This window comes from Falco rusticolus, chromosome 2, assembly GCF_015220075.1.
Source record: "Falco rusticolus isolate bFalRus1 chromosome 2, bFalRus1.pri, whole genome shotgun sequence".
Taxonomy (NCBI): Eukaryota; Metazoa; Chordata; class Aves; order Falconiformes; family Falconidae; genus Falco; species Falco rusticolus.
This window is the reverse complement of record NC_051188.1, coordinates 104643963-104667675: the sequence shown is the minus strand read 5'-3', so window position 1 is coordinate 104667675 and position 23713 is coordinate 104643963. Positions and strand designations below refer to the sequence as shown.

General features: G+C 37.5%; 1 protein-coding gene across 1 annotated transcript in view; it reads left to right on the top strand.

Annotated features, from left to right (window-relative positions):
• The first annotated feature begins 546 nt into the window (after positions 1 to 546).
• NCAM2 (neural cell adhesion molecule 2) overlaps positions 547 to 23713 on the top strand; it is a 306656-nt gene continuing 283489 nt past the window's right edge. The window contains exon 1 of the mRNA XM_037378231.1: positions 547 to 725. Coding sequence (XP_037234128.1) covers positions 674 to 725 — 52 coding nt within the window. The 5' untranslated portion in view covers positions 547 to 673. The remainder of the gene's footprint in view (positions 726 to 23713) is intronic.

Below are 23713 nucleotides of genomic sequence, written 5' to 3'. Positions count from 1 at the left end.
CAGCCTCCGCGCAGCCCCGGCCCGCTCCGCTCCCGCGCACGAGCGCCCGGCGGCAGCGCGCCCGCCGCCCGCTGAGGGAAGCGCGGCGGGCAGCCGCTGGGGGCGCCACCGCCGCGAGCCAGGGCGCCGCCGGCGGGAACGGGGGTGCCGAGGCCGCGCCAGCCCCCTCGGTGTGTGCCCCTCGCGCTCCAGGCTCTCCCTGCCCAGCGGGCTGGGGCTTCCCGGTAGGATTCTCCGACAAGCCGCAGCCGCCTCGCCCTTTATTTAGGCTGTTTCCTCGCAGGCGACGGCGCAGGGAGCACGCTCCGAGGAGCAGAAATTGCCTCTCCCCGCCGGGGGGCTGCCAGAGGGCGGGGAGGAGGGACGGAGAGAGGCTTTGAGCCTGCGGCAGCCTTTCAGAACGGCGGAGGAATCAACCGGCGCTGCCGCTCGTCGGTGGCGTGGCCCTGCCTGTGGCGCGGAGGGATCCGCGCGGGCTGCCGTGTTCCCGCCTCCTGCGCGGCGGCCGCCGGCTCCCTGATATAGTGCGGCACGGGGAGGCGCTGGCAGTCACTTGGCGAGCAGCGCTCCGCGGGTGCGGGGCTGAGCGGGAGGGCGCGGACGGCAGCGGGGTTTGTCTGTGCTGGCCGAGCACCTCCAACTTGGAACTGTCCGCCGGCGCGAGCTCCTGAACATGAGCCTCCTGCCTCTCTACCTGCTCGGATTGCTCCTCAGTAGCGGGCAAGGTAGGAGCAGGGCTGATTTTTTTTTTTTTTTTTTATAATTATTTTTCTTACCTATATTGTCTGTTCGTTCAGATTAACGTGTAACCGGAAAAGAAATGGGCAAAAAATAAAGCAATGTTGTCACCCTGGAGCCTAATTAAAAAGGACCTAAAACTTGCTTCATCGCAACCCCCCCCCCCCCCCTTTTTTAAGTCAAGTCTTCAAGAGGTATCATTTATGAGGGGGGAAAAAAAAAAAAAAGCTGGAAGGAGCTAAGTGCACTTAGCTGCTTTGCATGGGGTTTCGTAATTTTTTGGGCGATAAATGTAGGAGGGAGATAACCGATTAACAAAATATATGTGTCGGGGATCGCGCTTTAAAATATGCGTCTGCTTGAGGGGAAGGCAACGTGGGCTTCATTTTTAGGACCGGAGAGAAGTGCTGTCGGTGGGGCCAGTGAGAAATGTGACCTGAAGTCTGCCTGTCGGGGTTTCTCCTCTTCTGGGGACCGCGCCTGTCGCTGTGCGGGGACACCGAGCCCCCGGCCCGGGGGTGGTGGCGGAGGGCACGGCGCGGGCGTGTGCGCGGCTGCAGGCACTTTGCGATGAAATAACGCCGCGGGGGCAGGTGTGTGCGGGCGCGGGGCGTGCGGAGGTTACGCCTCTGGGCACTGTTCGCCTTTTGCATATGTATGTGCATTTAAACAGACAGCGCTCCGTAAAATACGGGCTTAGGGGTTGCGGTGTGGCTGGGGTTTTGTGGTTGTTTTCAGGGGGCTTGAAAGACTGATTTTTGGATGTCACACCTTGAGCATTTGTGCTACTTGAGGAGGCGGGGAGGGGAAGGGCCGCCGGGAGCGCGTTCCCGCGGGGTGCGGCATGGCGAGGGTGCCCCTCGGTGAGGGACGAGCGCGGGGTTCCGAAACTGTCCGGGCAAGTTTCTGGCGTTCCTGAGGGGCCGCCGTGGGCTGCGGAGCCGCGCCAGGCTGCTTGTGCCTCCTGTGGGATACCCTCTGCGAGACGCTTGAAAGCGCTGCATTGCCTGTACCTGAGGGGATGGGAGGAGGCCAGCGCTCGGGGCCGTTGTGAGGAGGTTTTGGGGTGGCGTGGGGGAATCAAAATCCCACCTAGGTGTCGGCGGAGGCGTGGGAGCGGCGGGGACCGGCCCTCGGCCCCTGGTGCCGCCACCTTACAGCAGGGGGCGGTAGAGCTCCACGGCGGCCGCCCGTGCTCCGGCAGTGCCCGGCGCCGGGACTGGGGCGGCTTCGCCTCCCCGCCGACCCCCGCCGCGGGCACCGAGGGGGCGCGCCGGGGCGCGGGAAGGTGCAGCCATCCGCAGGCATCTGCAGGCACCCGCGGTCCAGGGCGGAATGTCTCACCCAGACGCTGCACGGTGTTTTGTGAGAGTGCAGTGAGATCTGTTGCGCTTGAGGGGAGGGGGGAAAAGGGGGGGGGGGGAGGGCAGGCAGGCACCGTGCCTTGAGGTATTAAAACTGCAGCTATGAAGGTCTCCTTCAATGCGTTAATCGCTACACCTCATACCATACAGACGTTTTGTCTCGTCGATAAGTAGCAAAGAGCCACCAGATGCTGTCAATTTATACAGAAATGTTTTTGTGCTTTGGCCACCTCGGGAAGAGCTCTGAAGGTCTCCCGATTAGCAGCTATTCAGAAACAGTCCGGAGGCTTTTCAGCATAGCCAGCGCTGGGGATGGTAAAGGAGGAGGAGAACGGGAAAGCTTCCTTCAGGCTTTGCATTGATCTACCTAGGTGTAATGTGTATAGAGATGTGCTCTGTGGTTCCTCTAACGGAGGAATGATAGAAAGCTAGTTTGTGAAGTGTGATTACTGCAGCGTAGGAGGATTACATAGTTTTGGTATCTTACTATCACAAATGTCAGGAGATAAATAATGGAGTGAAATTCTAGATGCTATTAAGCTGTGTTTTAAAAATTATAGGGGGATAGATATGAGGGGGAGATAGAAGAGGAGGAAAGCTGAATAAATCTAACGTTGATAGTAAGTTATGTCTCAATTTTGAAAAACAGGGTTGGGTGTTTTTTTGGTGGTTTTTGTTGTTTTGTTTTTGTGTGGTGTGTGGGGTTTTTTTTTTTTTTTATAAAAGGAGTGAATTGTATTGGCAAGGGGAAGATTAAAATTTTTGAACTGGCTGTAGAAATAGCAGGAACACGCAGCCTCAATCCACAGCAGGGGGTAGTAAATGGGAGTGGGAAAACATCTGCGTGTGGAAAATATTCCCATATAGGTTGCTAGGGGAGAAGAAAATTCTACAGTGGTGTGGTGTGTTTTTTTTTTTTAATTTTAATAAGCTTCATTATGGTGAGGGTTTTATTGTGCAATTCATATTTCTTGAAGTAACCTCCTTGAAGTAATCTTGAGAATTTTTTTGAAGTGATTCAAATAATTTGAGAGGCTATTACAAATATTCTTGAGATTTGTCTCCTTTTGGGAATGCAGTGGTGGGTAACACAGATGATCAATTGAAGGTTGTGGTGTTTGTGAGGGGTGTTTTTCTTTTGTGTGGTTTTTTTGTTTGTTTTCTGAGAAAACTAGTGTTGTCAGCGTATTAGATGATAATTATGGGTTTTTTTCTAATCCTAAAGTAGAGATAAGAGTGTGGATGGTTCAAAAGAAAGCCACTAACTAGATTTGGGTCATTTGCTTTGGAAATACTGAAAGTCTTAGGCTGAGGATTTATATTTCTGAGACTATAGCTGCAGTAGATTTTTATGAAGAATGACTGAAGCTTTTTCTTTGGGAAGTGCTGGTGTTTAAGAATAGGGAAGAGGGAACTGTGATGTATTTGTTCCATTTCAGAGAATCAGAGTGGTTTGAAAACAAGTAGCAGAGCAACCCCCTCCCCCAGCTCCTTAAGTTAAGAGCTTATGAATGTCATAATTATCTACCAGGGCCAAATATTCTCTCTCCTAATTTCATCACAAGGGAGGAGTTTAACTAGCAATGCTATTATGCTAAAACAAAAGGATTTTTTTCTTAAACTTACAAAGCTGTCTAGACAATTCATCCAGAGTGAAAGACCTAAATTTAATTAGCTTTGCTTCAATAAGAAATGAAACAAAACACACACACAGCACCCCCCAACAAAACAGCCTACTTCATTCTGTAAATCTGCTTGTTAACACATACAGTGATACAATGCTCAGAGGAGGGGGCTTCATTGGCTTTTACTAGTGTCTAGGAAGACTGACTTATAGTGGATGAAATGGACATCTTCCCATAAGACAAAATCCTGTTTATCACTCTGCATAATATACATTTCTTCGGGTTAGCAAGTTTTTGTTAATTTGCAGTAGGAAATGTTTTCCTTGTAGAATTTAATCTATTTATGCTCATCCAGGAGATTCATAGCAGTGAGTACTTGTTCAGTCATTGTGCTTTAAGTTTTCTCTTTTCACTGCTTTGATACTGAGTTTGTTTTTGTTTTTCCTGAAGAGTTTCTCTTACAAGTGCTTATAAGGGACTACTTGTTAATAAGGAACATCCCCCAGAAGAGATGCCAGCATGTGCGTCTTATTCATTACAGTGCAGTCACTTTCTAGAATCCTGCTTCTTTCTGCTTTTTGTGTAGGGAGTCCATGAAATTTGGAATTTTTGAAATCAATTTTACTGGATTAAGCAGAACTAATTTACTCCAGTTGTGTACAGAAATCTAAAATATATCCTGAGACTTCAGCGAACAATAATTTTCTGCTACCAGTTGATTTATACAATTGCATATAACATTAAAATGCATTTACTACCTTGTTCTTTTTCCTTTTCACCCTTAATAAAAAAAATCAGAAAAAACATATTTGATTTGCTGGTTTAGCCTATGTACCTCCTCTTCAGGTGAAGATGAAAATCAAAATATCTGCCTGAAAATAAACCTTGACTGATGAGGTGTTCTGAAAGATTGACTTAAGAATGGCTGGTTGAGAAATACGTAGACAGTTTTGTTTCATGCACTGCTATACAAAGTAGTTAGTTATTTTTGTTGTTTGCAGTGGCTCTAAATCATGAAATGTGTGAAAGATAAAGTCATGGAAATAAAGCTTTAAAGTCTTGAAAGAGGCTGAATAGTGTTTGACTTTTACAGGACAGTTCATGTATTTATTTAGATAACTAAATATTTTTATCTGTGGGAATGGTATTGGAGTTTTATGGCTATGTATGATTTGCCTTTCCTGGCCTTCTCCCTCAACAAGTATTCTGAGAATAAATACTGTATTTGTTAGCCCTTTCATTGACCTTTTCTTTGAGGCACCTTTCCCAAGTATATTCATGTTTACTTACTGATTTTTCTTCCAATTTATTCCAGTAATTCCCCAGTTACATTCAGAACATTCCATTTGATTCCAGTACAATTCAGTCAAATTAATATGACATTTTGGGAAACGTGTTAACTACACTGTAATTTGTGGCTGAGAGTTGAAAATCTGTTATTGAAAGAGTAGGACATAGATTTCTCCAGATATAAACACCAGTTATTATCCAGATTCTTTATTTTAAACAGTTTCTACTGACTAATTCATGCCAGATGTTTTGTTTGGTTTATAACACAGACCTTAATTTTATAAAATAAAGGCAGGGTACTTGATGAAGCGTGTCCTGAGGTTTTACATGTCCCAGGTCATTTGAGTTTTATTTTCGATGTCTCTTGAAATTCAGAAATGGGAGAGAATACTTCAGGATATCATGATGTATTCAAATCTGAAGTTGGAGTCTGATGGACTAGATCCAGGCCTATTGGTATCTAGTATATCTTATCATCACTTTTTTTTTGACCTAATCAATTAATCATGGCCTAATTTAACCTAGTAATTATGTCCCATTTCCCCCCGCCTCAGTGTATTTAACTGCTTTCTAGTTTAGGTATCTGACTAAAATTATCAAATATTTGGTAACTAGTTTAAAACTCAGAATGAATTTGAATATTAAATAGAGCGTTCTTGCTGTTACTTGAAGAATCTAAGGATTTCCAGCTTCAGTAACATAATCCTGCATTCTTTCACAAAATCTTTTTATTGCTTTTGTAGCTCAGTTTCTTTTAATATTGTGATTATATGGATTTGGATATTTGTAAAATATCAGGAAAATGAAAAGGGTTAATTTAAAATGGCAAAATACTCTTCAAATGTCTTGTGTTATACTGTAACATCTTAAATGGGGTATCTTTAAAAATACCAAGCTTCTTATTTTTGATACATTGCTGAATTTTTATAGTAGTTGTTATCATTTGATGATATCGTTAATTGGAGAAGACACTTTCTGATTTGCTCTGCTGTAGATGAGCTCAGAATCTACCTCTTAATTTATAGAATGAAAAGAATAAAGGAGGAATAAAAAAAGAATATAAACAGAGTAATTTGTCTGGCTACAGCTATTTGTGTTGACAGCTTATGATATTAAAATCTTTTTCTACTGGAGAAGAAATCCATTTAAAAAACACTCAAAAGTTATGTGGAAAGGAAACAAAGATTACACGTGTATACACAAATCTACTTCTTAGGAAACCTTACTTAACAAGAACCCTAAGCCTTTGAATAACCTGCATTTGAGTAGCTCCACAGAAGCAGTGTTGGTTGCTGTCTTTCCCCCCCCCCCTCTTTTTGCATCCATGCATCAAAACCTGGATCATAAATGATGTGACACAGGAGTAGTAACTACAAATATTAAGATCGGCTGCAGGATGAGATATTTATAATGTAGTTGTTAAATACAAAGATGACTGAGCATTGTGGCCAAACTCTACTGACTCTAGGCAGAGGAGAATTTCCGTTGACTTAATTTTGCGTTTGCATGAGAAGTAGGACAAGTTCCTTAAAAGCAAATATTTTACTGTCTCAAGTTAATTTGGGAAGGAGGTATACAGTGAAGTATATGATGTAAAAATTCATTGCACAGTTTCTGACTATTTAAGAATGTTACTAGCATTTAAAAAAAACAAACCAAACATCTTCTGAAATGTTTTACCTGTTTTCTGCTCCTTTTAGAAAAGAAAAAAGCAGTTGTTTGATTTTACCTGTTTTTTAATATAATATACAAGGAGCATTGCCAATAGGATAAAGAGATCAAGTCTTGTAAAAAAAGTTTTTAACAAATAATTTCAGTAAGCCTGGAGATCTACTAACAAAAGCTGTAATTTGCCACCAGTTTCCATGATCTGAGTATAACCTTATCTGAAATAACCAGTTTGTGGATGGACAACATCCAGATAAAATTGGGAAACAACATTAAGTACTAAAGGTTTTAGTCAGTTTCTTCATTGGTCCTGCATATCATTACTGAAATAAATTTCTTTTTAGCCAAGTACTATATAAGTTCCTTCAAGAACTAGCTTTCCATAAGAAACATAAAACATTGAAATGTTAATTTATGTTTATTTAAGATGTGGCTTTTTTCCAGGAAAAAGTGAAGAGGGGAGCAAATGTGGCTTTTTCTTTTTGTCCAGTTACATTTTTCTTCCTACATAAATTTTTATTGTGACTTTAGAAGGTTATGCTGGTTTTCAGTGTTCTAATTACCTGAGTAGTATAACTAAACAGCAGAGAAAAGTTGATGAGTAACTTCCTAATTCAGCAAAATTCAAAGTAATACACAATATACCTGTAGCATATTAATAACTTAATAGGGTATGAATAAAAAGTCATTTTTCAGAATGACCTTTCCAGTTAGCTAACAGTAAGCTATTTACAATGCACTTGTAGCCTAACTAACAATACCACTTGTTTGACTGGCTATGAGCTGAAATTCATATTTGAAATTCATATAAGAAGTTGCTTTTCTCATCACTTTGCCCGAGAGGTGCCATTTGGAGCATACTATGAATTCAGTTTAAAAACAAAATCATTGCCATCAATTTTCTTGCTACTAAAACATTGCACCATATTCAGTCAAGCTGCAAGCAATTTCAAACCCATTAACTTCATAGACCTTTGTACTGCAGCTGAATTTTGTTTGTATGAAGTCAGGTCTATACTTAAAATGAAGTATTTAAAGAGAGACACATAAAGCATTGTATGGAGATCTTTGTGGCATGTGTTGCGGGTAGACATAAACAGGTAGGGAGAAGTAATTTTTATACCAATCACATAAAATTAACTTTCTTTATTATAATGAGAAAGATGTAATAAAGCCTACAATGTTATTATGTGAATATTATGTGTTTGTTATCTGAAGTAGTCAAAGCAAAATAAACTGAAGATCCAGGGCATGGGTGACAGGGTAAAAAAAGGGGAATGTGTTAAATGTACCAAAGATCAGTTAACAGCAATAACATAAGGTAGCATTTTTTTTAAGGTTCTTGAACATCCCATACTCAAACTTGTGTTCACTGGGTCAGAGGAAAGACTGATGTACTTTAGTGACCTCTATCTGAAAAAGACTCAAGGCAAGAGTTGTAAAGAAACAAAGTACAGAACAAGAACAGTGTGATATTTCTGCCAGTGCACACTACAGCATTCAGGAATATGTCAGGTTATATCTGTGTGATCTTCCTTAATAATCTTGGCAGATCTTTGTTGCATGAATTTGTTATTAAACCTGTCAATACTTTGATCTACTTGGTACACTGTGTCAACAACTTAAACAAGAGAAAAAGGCTAAAAAGCCTGAAAAAAAAAATTAAATGTTTAGACCCTCAGTTGCTGTGTTGTAAGTAATGGAGTAATATTAGTTCTTCCTTTTACTCTTCCATGACATTAATATTTGTATGTATCACAGAGAAGCCGCCCATTTCTTGTGTGACAGGCTCAGAACTACAGGTTATATTCATGGACTTTCCGGTGACTTAATTGCATTTTTTGTTTGGTGTCTCTTTCCAGCTTCTTAGAAAATATTTTATTCCTTTTCCTAGCTTTCTGGTTATGGTTATCTTAATTTAACACATGGTAATGGGAAGTATTTGAATTTTAAGCTGATTTGCATCAAGCCAATTGTCAAAACCCCTCCTTCTTCGTAAGTATTTCTTTTGCACTGTAATCAGTTCTGCCTTACAAGAGTGTGGTGGTTAAAAGTGAGCAGTTGCCCTGTAAAATGAAAGCTGAGAGAGATTTGATTGCTGGGAAGACAACTCCCAGAGATGAGCACAGAGACTGTGCGGAGGTACTTGAAAGGGAAGCATGATATATGAGTAAATGGATATAAACTGGTTACAAAAAAACCTCTTCATGATGAAAATTAATTTCTGGCCAAAAAAGCAGTGACTCTAGAGCATTATAAGAGTGAGAGGGAAGAAGTATGGTTCTTTGTAAGATGGTTCTTTATTAAGCGTGAAAGGATTACATTTAATGGGTCACCAGAATGTCCCAGGAGATCCCTTCAAATTATGTGCTTCTAAGACATTCTTCATATAAAAGTTCTCAAGACATTGGGGGAAAAATAATTTTCGAATTGCTGAATGATACTTTCCAGAAAACATAATTGAGTGTTTCTCATCTATTAATAGGTGTTACATAGCAGATATTACTACTTAATTCAGTAAGAATTGCCAGAGTCTTTGGTGCCTGTTGCAAATTCTGCTGGTGTCACTAGATGTTATCCATACATTTTTTAAAAAAATAAATAAAAAAAAATTCCTCTCTAGAGTTGTTTCTGGGAAAACTTAAAAAAAAATCACTTGGGTGTAAAAACACTTTTTTATTTTCCCTTTTTTAATGTCTGATTTTTTCTCACTTGCTGACATCCCTTTGAAAGTAGAAGAAAACTGTTCTCTGAAAATGCAACTTTAAATGATTTGTCTGCATATAGAGAATTACAAAGATAAAATGCACAACACTGAAATGTGTTTTTTTGCTGATCATTGAATGATTTTTGTATCAGACATCCATATTTCACAATAGAAGTTTTGCTTTTGTTGCTTTCTGCTTGCCTTTTGTCCCTGAATTCCAATTTTTGAAATCTTGTCTGGGATTTGAAATTCAGGATGAATTATACCCAGCTAGGCATTGCCATCAGTAATAAATAATGCAATCATCGTGTGCTCCTGTGCTTTCTGTGTTGGGAATAATACCCTAACTTTATATTTATGAAAAAATAAATGCTGATTTTTTTCCAATTAAGACTGTCTATGGTATAATATGAATGCTACATCTATCTCTAACCTGTAGAGTGTATTTTAAGAAAACAATGTTATGTGAGATGAGGTCTTTCTGGTGACATAACTGTGCACACCCTGCAGCCATGGAACTCCCGCTGAAGTCAATGGAGACTTGTGTGCCAAGGGTACTGTTTCGGGGGTTGTACTGATTGCAGCTTTCAGAGTCTGATTGAAGCTTTAAGGAGTTGTATAACTCCCATGTGAGTATGTGGGAATTTTGATTTAGTGAAGAATAGGAAATCAAGCTCTAACTTTATGTATATTTAAGTAGTGGGCATGTTTATGAACTAGTGCTGAAAAAGTATGGGGCTAATAGAACAGCACAGAAGAACTAACAACTAATGGGATGTTCTGATGTGCCAGGTTCTATTCAAGACAGTGCATGAGACAAAAAGGATATTTTTCTCTGTGTATGTTACTGTGTTTTTTAATAGTAAACCCAAAGACATAAGGTACAGATTTCATTTGCCCCCCCCCCCCCGGGGGAACATGAAAAGTTGAGTTTCATGCATTTAATCATTACCATCACTTAGTTGTAGCTGAGGTCATAGCTGTATTGGAGGTTACCATTTAGTATAACAATTATTCATTTGGTTTTATTCGTGTTTTTGAGAGTTTTGATTTACTTGTTTGTTTTTGGTCTGTGGCTTTGTGACACGAGTCAAAATTGTTCCTTACATGTTCAGTATTCAGGTTGTGCCTGTAAGTCTGTAAGTGTACTGTCTGAATGATGTTAAATGGATTTGTGCTAGTTTATGGCAGTTCCACACATTGGGTTCAGCAGCTTTTAGCATTTAGGTGAAATAATCTTCCCCAGCATCTTTGCATTACATGTCTGTGAGTGTCTTTGTATGTACACAAGCTGTTATAATCGAGAATTTATGTTGCTGGGTTTGAAAAATCTGTCATAGGTGATGTTTTCTATACAATTCTCCTAAAGTCATGGTAGGCTTATTCTTATTTTACCATTCTTGGAAGTAAATTTACAGATATGTGTTTAATGTCACAGTAGTGGGTTTCCATTCTGAGTGTGTGATTTGCTTACACGCTGCTATTTTTAAAGTGAATTTTGATCTTTTTCTCTATCATTTGCAAACATTAGTATACATTGGAAGTTTCCTAGGTGTGTTCTAAATCCTCAAGAATAACATGCTTCATTCTGTGCAGCCCTTTATGGGCCACACTCTGATAGCATTTTTTTCTGTTTTTGTTGTTGTGTGGTTTGTATTTTTTTTAGGTGTGTTTTTTGTACTTTTTTTTTTTTTTCCCTGGGTACATGAGTGAACACCTTATCTGCTATATGTAAGAGAAGACCTGGCTGGGGAAACTATTGTTTCCTGTAAAAATGTTGATGAAAAGAAAATATAGTTCTGTATGAGTCATGCATTTTTCATTTTTAGCTACTCCAGATCTCATTTAAAAAAAACAAAGCAAACAACCACAACTAAACAAAACCAAGTACTCCTTTTCAAGAGAGAAAAGCCCGTTTGTTATTAGTTGGAGTTCTGACATTCCTCCTTCTGTGTCTATTTTAAACTAGGAAGTACAACTGTAGCAAATGGGTGACTGAAAAATTAAAAGAAAAATAAACTTTTACGTTATTGTGACTATTTTAAAAGCTACTCTAAAGAAATCTTACTTACTCTTTTTTTGTGATGGTGAATGTTGAAGTGCTTTAATGCACCTTAAATGTGTTTGTGACTATTTTCCAGACTATGAAGCCCATTGAATGCAGTCGTGAAAGGTTTCTAAATAGTCTGTGTTTATACCTATATACAATGTATATATTGACTTATATAAGTATATAAGTCAAAGAAAGCTAGCCTTGCAGAAAACCTTTTTTTGTTCATAACTACACAGTAAATGTATTACATGTGACCTGCAGGCATTAAAGAATTAACATCTCTATCAACCTATAGAACAATATTTCTGTAGTAATGTTTTGTTTTTACCTATGAAAATGGCATAATGAGTTTCGTAGCTACAGTTGTGAAAGTTTGTTTGATCAGAAACAACAGTGTTGTAATGGGGAGGCAGGGAAAGGGAAACTCAAGCAGCAGGAAGGAACATCTCATATTTACTGAAGGTGCATGTTTTCTTCAAAGAAGAGATGCTTCTCTCCTTGGTGGGTGTGTTTTTTTTTTTGTTTAGCTGTGTTTTTATTTTATTTTGGGGATGATGGTGATGTTAAAATAATACTCTGTTTTCATAATCCAGGTGTGTGTTAAAGCATCACACAATGTCTGAAAGACTTCATACTTGATACCTCTAAGTAAGGCTTGTCTTAGAGTCTTTTCCGCTTGACAGGCCTTGTGTTTAGCACAGAGTTGTGTTTTTTTGTCATAAGAACACTGAAGACTGAATGAATGTCAGTTGGACTGTCTGCTATTTCTATTTGAACTGTAGCCACGTTTGCAAATATGTGTTCCAAGATTATTTTGCTTGAATTATCAAATAAGTTTAAAAAGTAGTAACCTAAAACTCAGTTACCTGAGGTTTTTCTGCAATTCAGTCCTAAAAATAGCTGCACACGTCTATGAAAAAGAATTACTGAAACAGCAAAAAGGAGACTATAAGCTTTTCTAAGCAGTTGCTAGGGGAAAAAAAAAGTGCACAGTTAGGCAAAAGTTACTTTTCACAGTTAACACTTCTATACAAAATAAGCATTTGCGTTATCAGTCTGAGTTTAATTTTTCATGAAATATCTTTCTGTAAGGCTTAATTCTTCATGGAGTTAGGAATTGTGTTGTGGTTTTTCTTAATATTTACATTATAAAAATACTTTTGGGGTCCTGCTGTCATACAAGGAGTAAAATGAGAGTGGAAACAGTTAACCTTCTCAGATTCATTGAGTTAAGACTGAGCTTTGGCCTACATCTATTTGGCAGAATCTCTCTTCTCTAGTAATATTTCCATTCGCTTGCATTGTGCAATGTAACAGCATTATATAAACTGAATTTTTGATGTATGATGAGGAGAGGTAAATATTTCTATGGTAAAACTTTTGATTTCAGCCTCTTACATGCGGATAGTCAGTTTACAACCTGGCAGTAAAAAGTGTAGTTTTTTTACTGGTTTCTACCAGCAAATCATGAATCACATACTTCATTTTTCAGTTCTTACAAGCATCAAGTAAAACACATGCTTTCGTTATCAGAGTACAGTATCTGTGTGCTAAAAGTACACGGTCCATCTATTCAATGTCATATACATCTAGGTGTTCGCATAAAATCTATTATAACTGACACAAATGGCATCTTTATTAGAAAATCTCCATCCTTATTTAGCATTCTTTAGCTTTTCTCTTCAGCTGTTTTATACTTTAGAAATAGTTTCTGCAGATCAGAGAAGTCAAGACCACCTTTTTTCTGTTTTCCTAGAAGGTTGTCTACTAAACAATGTGTGTTCCATAATTACCTGTTCAGTATTATAGATGAAATCTAAAAATGCTTTTGTCTACTTGTCTTCAGAACATGTGTGCCACCCAGTATCAGTAACATGCTGAGGAATTCTCAGTATGAAATGTACTAATCCTCATACCTCCAGCCTCACCATTGCAAAAGTAGGGAATTAAGTTAGCAGGTATGTCCACTTGTTCTCTTCTATGCAGATGCAAAGTCTCTTGCACATGTTCCTAGTTAACTGAAGACAAACTAGCTTCAAAAACTGAAACTGCTGTTCCTTTGACAGTGCTTGAACAAAATGTTGTTACGGCTTATTAACATTAGCGCAGTGTTGTGGTAATTACAGATGCACAAACTGCCATCAGGTTGCATCTGGCCAACTCGGAGAGTGTGTCTGCCTGCCAAAGATTGTGTTGACATGCCTACAGCAAGATAAAGGCAGGACAGTGCAAACATCCTCAAGTTAAAGAAAACCTAAACCAGTAAATCTAAATGGCACAGCATTGTCCTTATGCCCCAAAATGCCCACACCTGTCAGGAAGAGGAGAACTGGAGGAAGACTTTTGACTCCAAGTAAATAGTTCCATTTGTCATAGGCTGTGACCATGTTGACATAAATGTATTGTTTACAGGCTTAAGCTGAGTTAAGGTCTCTCTGCATCATATTTATTCACATTTTTGCTGATGTCGTAAGCACAGCTAGCCTTGTCCAGAGTTGTGCATATATGACCTAAATAGAGAAGATGTCACACAGAGCAATAAATTCAGTTCAGGGTCCCAAGTATTTTTCGTGGTATCCTAAAAGCTGAACCATCTTTTTGGACATTTGATGCTATTCCATAAATTCTGAGAAGCTACACTGACTGATATTCTAACTTTATTAGGGGCATTTAATGTAGCACATCGCTCTGAGAGTGCCCATGCAGTTTATGTTCATGAAACAGCATCCTTTTGGAAGAGAGTCCGGTACCAGATTTAAACTGATATAACTAGAGTGCACGTGAGCTACCAGTGAGAAAGGAAATCCTGGCTTTATTAAATCATTAATACTTGAAAAGTGTTTTAAATTTAAAAGCAATTACTGTATCTTCAATCAAACTATATTTTTTTCCTTTGTAAAAATAAGAGACACTCAATCCAATAGATTAAATACCATTTCTAGACAATAGAATAGATATCCATTTAAACAGGGAAGAACTGTTTCATGAAGTAGTACGAGAGACTATAGTGTTCTTATTAGAACATTGCTAGCTGGCAGGAAACCTGGGTTCTCCCATTGTGAAGCTTTGTGGCAGTACAAATAACTATTTGTGCCTGAGGATTTTTACCTGTTAATATGGCCCAGTGTATACTCTGAATCAACTAATTCAGGCAGCAGAAAGAAAGGGGAGACGTTAATGTTGCATCTTAGACATAAATCATTACTTAATATGTTGGATTTTGTTTTAATTCTGTCATAGTCAGTGAAACAAATACCTGAATTTTACTGCTTTGGTTTTGCTAAAATTTGTTTCTCTGTTTTCACATCCACATCCTTGCTTTAATGCAGTATTTCTTTACAAAACAGAAGTTATGCCCTGTGGATGTTTTCTCTTTTCTTAATTGTACCAAGAATCCCCATTTTATTGATGTGAAATGAAACATAAAGAAACTTGATCAAGGTCAAAGTCCATTGTGCATCCAGAATTTAGCTAGCTGTCCTGATTTCATTCTAGGATGCTTTAACAGTCACCCTGCTTTTTTTTTATGATAAGATATGGAGTCAAAACTGACATTAAAATATGCAGGGACTGTAAATGGATTTCACTGTTGTCTTTTAGGATTGTGCATGCTAGTTCCAGCAGCTCTGTCTTAAATGGGCTTTATCTGAGGGTAGAGTGTTTGGTGGATGTGGTCATTTGGCATTCCTTTAGCATCCTTAGGAATATCCCCAGAAATCCTTATTTAAAATCCGCAAATTAGCAAGCGGAATGCTCAGGGCTTGCTGTTTTTTTTTTTTTTTTTTTGGGTGGTGTTCTGTTTTGTTTGGTTGGGTTTTATGTTGTGTGTTGTTTGTTTCTTTTTTTTTAAGAAGACAAGGAAACAAAATAGAAATGTGTTTTGTGGTGGGAAAGTAGGCTTGAGGGGGGGAGGAAAAAGGAAAACAAACACCACCAACACAAAACCAAAAACCCCACCCTACAGATTCCCTAAGATCTGTGTTTAAATGTTTTTTATGTTCCTCACTCGCTGTTCTGACACTGCATCAGAAATTACATTTTTGTACTTTTGAAATAATAGCTGTCATCATTTATGTCTTCGAGGAATGAAAGTGAATAACCAAATTGTTTTCTTTCCATGGCCAAGCAGGCTGTTTTGGTGGTCAAGGCTGGCTGTGAAAGCTGAACTGGTAACGTTTTAGGTAGATGAAATTGGGTGAGAAATATGCTGTCAGTATTGATAGGCTCAGGATCTGACCAAACTTTTCTTCTTCTTTTTTGCTAACTTCATTTACTAAAATTGCCAGACTGAGTATCTGTTGTGTTGTGATTTCGTATGTTTTTGGAGTTAAGGTGGACCTACCTTTGTCTTCCTGAGTTTTGTTTCCTTTGAAATAAAAGTGGGATGGTGTTACACAGCTGTCTGTGTATGATCTTCAAACACAATGAAATACCAGTACAAAAATGCCAAATTAATTGCTGGTAATGTTTCAAACACAGAAACAGCGAAATAATATTAGTTCCATCATCTGTTTATATATATATATAAAAAGGCAATAATATTACTTATGCAAGTGTTTTGAGCAAGCATTTTGCAGGGTGCCAAATGCTGGTACAACCTCTGTGGATTCTTTAATCCACCCACAGAGCAAAAATGAGGAGGGCAATGAAATGTGGCTTGGAACACACATTTCACTGATCCCCTAGCACAAATGAGAGACCAGAGTAATTAGAGGGGCAGAATTTATGCGTTCCCTGCCTTGTTTGTACACATAAGGGGTTATCTATTGCTGCAGATTGGATTAGCTGTATAAATAGCAGCATTATTTATTTAAAGTCAGGTCTCAAAGACTTGGAAAAGAATAGTAGTAGAACAAGAAGGGGATTGTGAAAAGAAGAGAGGTACAGAGAATGCAGCTCTACCTGTGTACAGGTAACTCATGTAACCAGTGTATAACTGGATGCATTTAATATAGCAGAATTTCTTTTTCACTGCTGGCCATGTAGAGAGCTTCAGGCTCAATATTTGACCAGAAGCTTTAAACCTGTATATCAGGGCGATTGAAATTACATATTTTAAACCAATCGTATCATAAATTAAAAAAAAAATCACCACCTCCTCCTGAGTATCTATGAATATTCATACTTCTTCCCCAGACAACTTGCAGAAATTTATGATGTGCCTTCCAAATAAACATATAGAGTTGGTTCTTTGGAGAACAATGCAACTTCTATTTAAGTTTTCTAGTGCTTGGATTTTGTTCAGTGTACTGTCAATTAGGTACTGAAAGGAATGTTTTGGGAAGCTTCCCTGGCTACATCCATGGTGACATAAGAGGCACAAACAAGTGGCTCTGCAGAGGTTCATCAGTGGTCTGAGATACACTACTCCTCTCCTTGGTTCCACAGGGCTAAAAAGAAGGTTTCCTCTTTCCAATGGAGACTACTTGGATGAAGAAAAGTATGACCAAACAAGTTCAATTATGATTAATATTGATAGCATTTACCACTGAAGTAACTCCATAAAGAAAGGTAGTATGCCTTGGTCAAAGATGGTAGGACACTTCCTGGTTTTGATTGTTTTTGTGTGGTTTTTTGTTTGCTTTTTTTAAACTAATTTCTCTATTTAGTTGGATCCTTAATAAATATTTTTTAATTTCTTTGATCTTTAATTAGCATCTTCTCAAATCAGGCTTTTTTTGGGGAAGTTGAAATCTAAATGCTTGTAAGTTTGTGTGTCATTTAAATACTTCTTGAAAATGATGTATCTTACTAAAAAGTATCCATTTGTTACTTAAATGAAAATGACTTTGTTTTTTTTTCTCATATTTAAATAGACTGCCTGGCAAGAACATTTATAATTATATTAGAAGTTACAATTTGCTGCATGTAATATGTATCTTGATTTTTCTAATCTCGATTGTTGTTTTTTCAGGCTAAATCTGTCACTTTAAATTTGATGGTTTATTTAATCTCCAGTCTTAAATGCAGCCTTCTAAACGAGGGATCTTTTTGAGTGCAAAGTTCGTTGTCATGTTGCTAGTGTGTGTTTCTGACCAGCATGCAAAGTAGCTCTAATCCATACATTCTTTTTTTTCCTTACTGGGATAGCTGCCAGATCTATGTCAGCGATTAACTTCTGAATGTGTCAGCTGTAACAAATACAGTTCATTGTTTCTTGACTAGTTAACAGCTAGTTAAAAGGCAGGAACAGCTCAAATGAAAGGGGAGTACTGTACATTTTGTATCTAAAATATTCGGGCTGTTAAAACTACTTAGAGAAAGAAAAAAATCTAGGATTTAGGTGGGATTTTTTGGTAGACAAAAATACTTGGCTGATTCTTCAAATAATAATAAAAAAAAACAAAACCCCAAACAAATCACCAAACCCCAGATCACTGGATAATGAAGTTGCGATGAAATTATTTTCAGTTACAGGTAATTATTAATGAAGGGTTACATAATTCAGTATTTAAGCCTCTTTTTCACTCATGTGAAAAGCAAAACTGTGTTGTTCCCCCCCCCCCAAAAAAAAAAAAAACAAACAACCAAAAGAAAACACAAAACCAAACCCAACCAAATAAACAACATCAAACAACCTACAAGAAATTTCTCTCTGTTAAAATAAGATCTGAGACATTGGTTAGAAAGAGTATCACAATAAAGGAAAATACCTTGACTTAATTTTCATACTGTCACATTCTCTAATTATCTGGAGCAAAGTGCAAAATCCGTTTAGAGGGGAGAGTTAATGATATTTTTCATCCCCACAGACATACATTTTAAAATTATTAATTTTTTTTTGCAGACTCTTTGCACAAAGTCACAACTTTTATGTTCATGTTTTGTTTATGTTACGTTCGGCAAATTTTCCTGTGCGAGTGAATGTGCATGGTTTGCTGTAAGCATTTTAAAACCAGTGTGTTTTATTAGTTCTTTAATCTTCATGTAGACCTTTTTCCTAAATTAAACTATTGCAACAGAAGAATTTTGCAATTCAGACGATAATTTTTGTATATGTAGGACTTTCTGTAATTTTTATTTTAAAAGTTGTTGTTCTTAACGTTCTGTCTTGTTGAGCTGAACATGAAGATACTGGTAGTAAATGAAGACAAAAGGGGCTGCTGTATCTTGCATAAGAGAGCAGATTCAGTTGTTTTCTCACAATGATGCAGAATTGTTTTTGTTGACTAGCTTGCTTGAGCCCTGTTATTTTCTAGTTGCATAAGTGAAAGGTTTGAGTGTCCTATAAGGCAGAGGAAGCCATGTAACAAAATGTCAGTAACCTAACAAAAGGGGAAAATCTCTACTGCTACATATGAAACCAACCAAAAACCTCATTGGAAAACACGTATCAGGATCATGCTGAATGTGTGCTTAAGCAATTGACAGCGAAATACACTGCTGTGTGAATTTTTAAATGCAAGGAAACTTGTGGAAAAACTTTAAAATAAAATGTTAAACAAATAAGTTAGGTGTTTTAAGAAAGTGAAAGTGAGGGAGAAATAGTTTGGTATATCTAGAAATCATAGACTTTCTGTAGAGATTTGTGGAATAAAATGCTACCTCTCAACTTGTTCACAGTAGTGTGGTCTAATCAGAAAGTAGTGACTGCTCCCAGTGTACAGATTGTGAATCTACAGTCCCAGTCCTTCAGGACTTACTCTCCTGCTCTGTGCCACCCCCACCCTCATTCCCCTAGTTTCCTTTTTACACAGGAGTAATGTTTCCTTCAAAAAGGGATTCCAGACAGTGTGTTCCACTATACATGAATCAGAATTTTTTTATATTTGTAGTACATTATTCTCTGTATCTGTTGAATACTGGTTGAGTCATAAGTGGGATTTGTTTGTATACCATCAATTTACTCAGTGTGCATGGTAGAAGACAGGAGTGGCACTTCCCTCGCGCCCTCTTCATATTATAGTAGATCTGGAGCCTTTGGAGAAAAAAAATTGAAAAAATAAATCAAGAATTTCAGTAATTTCTGTCTGATATACAAACTATCTTCAACTCAAGTTATAAAGATATAGCTTGTTTTTTCCTGAAGTCTCAACCACCTTCATCATAATTTCCTACTACTGATTTTTGTAACTCTTCTTGATCATGCTGCTGACTGTGAAACATATTCTGAGGTATCCCATGCATTCTTGAATCCAGAATCTTTGAAATTAGTTACTGCAATGCCAAGATTTTGTAAGGAGGGAAAGAGGAACTAAAAAAGGTAAAGAGAAAGTGAATTTTGGAAATAGATAGGAACATTTCTGCATTGAAAGTGGAAGCCAAAATGAATGAGCAGGTAATATCAATCCTGTGATCTTGAACGGAACTGAAGATTCAGTGGCAAATGCTATACCTTTGTTTAAAAGCTAGAGGAAAGATGCCTGGCCAGTACAAGCTTGCTGCTCTAACAAATAGTGGGCAAGACTGTGTGTGTTCAAATAGATTCATCTCATCTCTTTTAAATATAATAACTTTATGTAGTTATGCCATTGTCCCAGATTCCAATGAAATCTATTTTTCTAAACATTCTTTACAAGTCTGGTAATCCATTTTCAAGAATAAATGTTAATGCAAGATGAGAAAGTAGGCATTAGAGCATGCAAGAAAATGGGCTTGTTTATTTTAAAGTGAGGAGGGGATATTTCTGGAGTCTCTAAATAAATTCTAGAGTTGTAAGTGGAAGAAAGGAGAATTACTCTTTAAGTTAAACTGTGCTTGGTGCAAGATTGAATGGATTTGAACTGACTGGACAATTTTAGTCTGAAAATGTAAAGTTCCATCCATAAGAGCAAGGAAAACATGGAACAGCTTTTAAAATAATGTTTGTATAAAAACTAAGTGACTTTAAGAAAGAGGTAAAGGGATTTCAGAGGGATGTTGTAATGTTGTGCCTACAGAGGGACACTAGAATCTTTTACCCCCAAAAGTGCTGTTCTCCTGCATTCTTGAGTTAGTTTTGTAACTAAACCCTGAAATTTCTCCTTTAAGTTTGTATTTAGTAAGTAAAGTACATTAAAATTAGCTATTTCACTCATGTCATGTTCTGATTATGAATTAGTGATTAATTAAATCCAAAAATTTGAAATTGAAAACAGGTTGCATTTAATAAGTAAGTTGAAGATATGCCTGTAGAATCTGCTCCTGTACACTAAAAGAAATGCTTTCTAAATGCTTTGACTTCACAAAATAAGTAGCAGTTCTTAAATAATGGAAATAATAATGATGACGACGATTAGAAAACACAAAAGCATGAGTTTTCCATGGAACTGACATGAACTGTTCTGGGGATCTTTAAAGAAGAATCTGTTTTTTAGAGAAGTCCTACCCAAATAAGCTTCACCAAGCTGTCACTGAAAACATGAAATCAAATATCAGTATTTGTATTCTCTGTGGAGATGACCTGAGAAAGTGACTCATCCTGAAGAGCAAGAATTTTACTTGTGACTCTTGTCTATGTTTTTAAAGAATTAATGATAAGGTGCTGGAGAATCATTGTACTATCTGCAAAAAGAAATATTCAGAATTGCTGTTTCCATTAATTAGTCATAAGACAGTTATGAAATATAAAATAACTTCATTCTGCGAAGTTGTTATAGGTGGAAGAATAATAAAAAATAGCTGATTCTTTAACATATTTTGCAATGTTTTCATGAAGGAAAAAATAGATGCTCTGCAACTTACAGGAATTATACAACTACAGTACTGTAATAAAAAATGTGTTGGTTAGAAAGACATCAATAGATGGGCATATTTCATAGAGGACTTGAAGTCTAGGTAGAGGTACTTGAGACTATAATTTCCTGGACTGTAAGAAATTTGCAGCAAGTCCTTGGTAAGTAGTTTCATATTAGCAGTATATATAACTAACAGGTTTCTAATAATTTATATTGGGAGGGCAAGATACAATTGCCAGAACTCAGACCACATTTGACACATCACAACTGCCAAATTTCTGCATTCTCCCTATGGTAATTTTACCAATTTCTTCAATTGAGCTGTGTGTTTGGTTTTGGTGGGTTTTGTTAGTGTTTTTTTTGTCCTGGCCTTCCCCAGGCAGTACAGAAAGCTTGAACCCAGAATATAGACAGATATTCTCCTAAAATATATTGTATTTATGCTTTCAATTAATGCTATAGAAGCAAACCTAACTCGGAAAAAGAGAGAATCATAGTGCCCACAAGTAACTTACATTCAAAAAGTCAAGATCTTTAAGATTCTTAAAAAGCAAGGACAAGTGGAAAAAGATTTTGTTCTGGAATGCTTCATATCTTCTCTTATGAAAAAGCACTCAGGACATACTATCCAAATTGTGTAACTTAACAAACATTTCCTTCTTCAGTTATAGGTACTCTACTCATGCAAGTCAAAGATATATAGGCTTCAACTTAAATTTGCATTGCTCTGTCATTTAGTGTTAACTATTGAAATCTAAAAAAAAAGTCCTGTAATATTGGTCAGATTTTTCTAATCAGATACATCTGATTAGTATCACTGAAATCAATGAAGGACAGAAATTGATGCCATGACTAAATTCATATGATTTGGAAGTATAGCAAACTATCCATGTATAGTACATAATTTATTTGTAGCTGTAGTTTGTGGCAGACAAGGTTTTCCAGTCTTTGTTTTTCCCTGTTCATCAACTCATAATTCCTTGAATGCCTTTTTACTTCAGTGTTAAACTTGGACCCTACTATACCATCAGAAAACATGGATAACAATTTGAAGTAGATGAACTTTTGCAAGTTTGGAAGATGCTACTTTGTTATTGCTTGCATGTAACTACTCTTCACATTGCAACCTTGCATACCTATGTATCAAATACTAGAATAATACTGAGTGTTCTCAAGCTTCTGGAAACATCTGATCTCTACGTCTGGTCCATGTTCAAATGCTTTTCCAGGCTCACATTAAATCATTAAGTGGTATCATAACTCCAATTTAATAAATCCTTAGTCAATACATCTCATCAGTGATTCCTTATTAGATCTTTTTACAAAATAATAAGCACAGGATGTCCATCTGCATTCTTCAAACACGCTGGGCTAGGTTTAACTCAGTGAGAGACTTCTAATTGAGAAATAATTGGCTGCTTTTAAGAACACCTCTGAAACACGAAATCTTCACTTTGACAGTTTACTCTTCATTTTATGATATATTAAAACATGTGTCTAAGGAATACGATGGATTCAAGTTGATTCATTTGTGTTTATTCCCTACTTGCAGTGTCATAATTCTGTATTTGAAAAAAGGTAACAAAGTATAATTAAAAAGACTTAATATTTCTTGTGATATTGATAACACTTACATTGTGTTGTCTGCCCAGAGAGGAAATTGTGTTACAAATCAAAGTAAAAAGAACACTCAAATGCGTACTATGAAAAGATTGATATAAAAAAAGAATGTAAAATGGGTGCTCTCAAGACAATTACATGTGAAGATGACTTTTTTAAAGTTCTGAAGGATTAAACCAAAGCAAAATTGTAATAAAGAATAGAGAATGTCATCCTAAATATAAAGAAAAGACTGATGCCTAATTTTAGTTTTTGTGTAATACAAAATAGCTGAAAAAATATGTAAGTACACAGCTAGACATGCGAAGTAACCATGCATTTTTTCATATGAGAAACTGACTGTATCTTTGCTTTGATATGCAATTTGAATTAAAGCTAAATTGGAGGTTCAATGCTTTTAACTTTGTTTTGCCATGGAGCCATCTGTAAACTTTTCCACCAACCTAACTCCTTATAATACTCCTGATAGCAAATCTTTTCTGTTGGTGCATGCCCTTGGAAAAGGGAGGAGTTAATGAAGAGGAGAGTATGTTCTAGCTACTACAGTGTCTTTGGCTGGAAATACCCAGCTAAATGCTGATATGGGGTCTTCCCTGTTTCTCAGCCTTCTTTGCCTTTTCCTCCTTGTTTTCATTGCCTACCTTCAGTAAAGACTTAATGATGAAATAAATGCTTGCTTTTCCTTCCTGTTATCAAAACCACAAAGGTGCATGTGAGTGGATTGCATTGCTAGCATAGGTCATGAAAAACACAGGGTGACTCTACTACATCATTCAAATGTTGTATTTGGTTGGTTGTTTTCTAAAGTGGTTTGTATTCCTTTCAAAAGTACATGTTGTGTTGTGAAGCTATACAGTACAAGTGGCATGGCAGACCTTGAGGAAAACCATGTGCTGTTCCCATATAACACTCTAATCTGTCTCTGTGAAGGGAGCAGTCAGGTATTGTCTTTAGACAACTGCTGCTTCTCTAACACATCCAACAGAAACCAG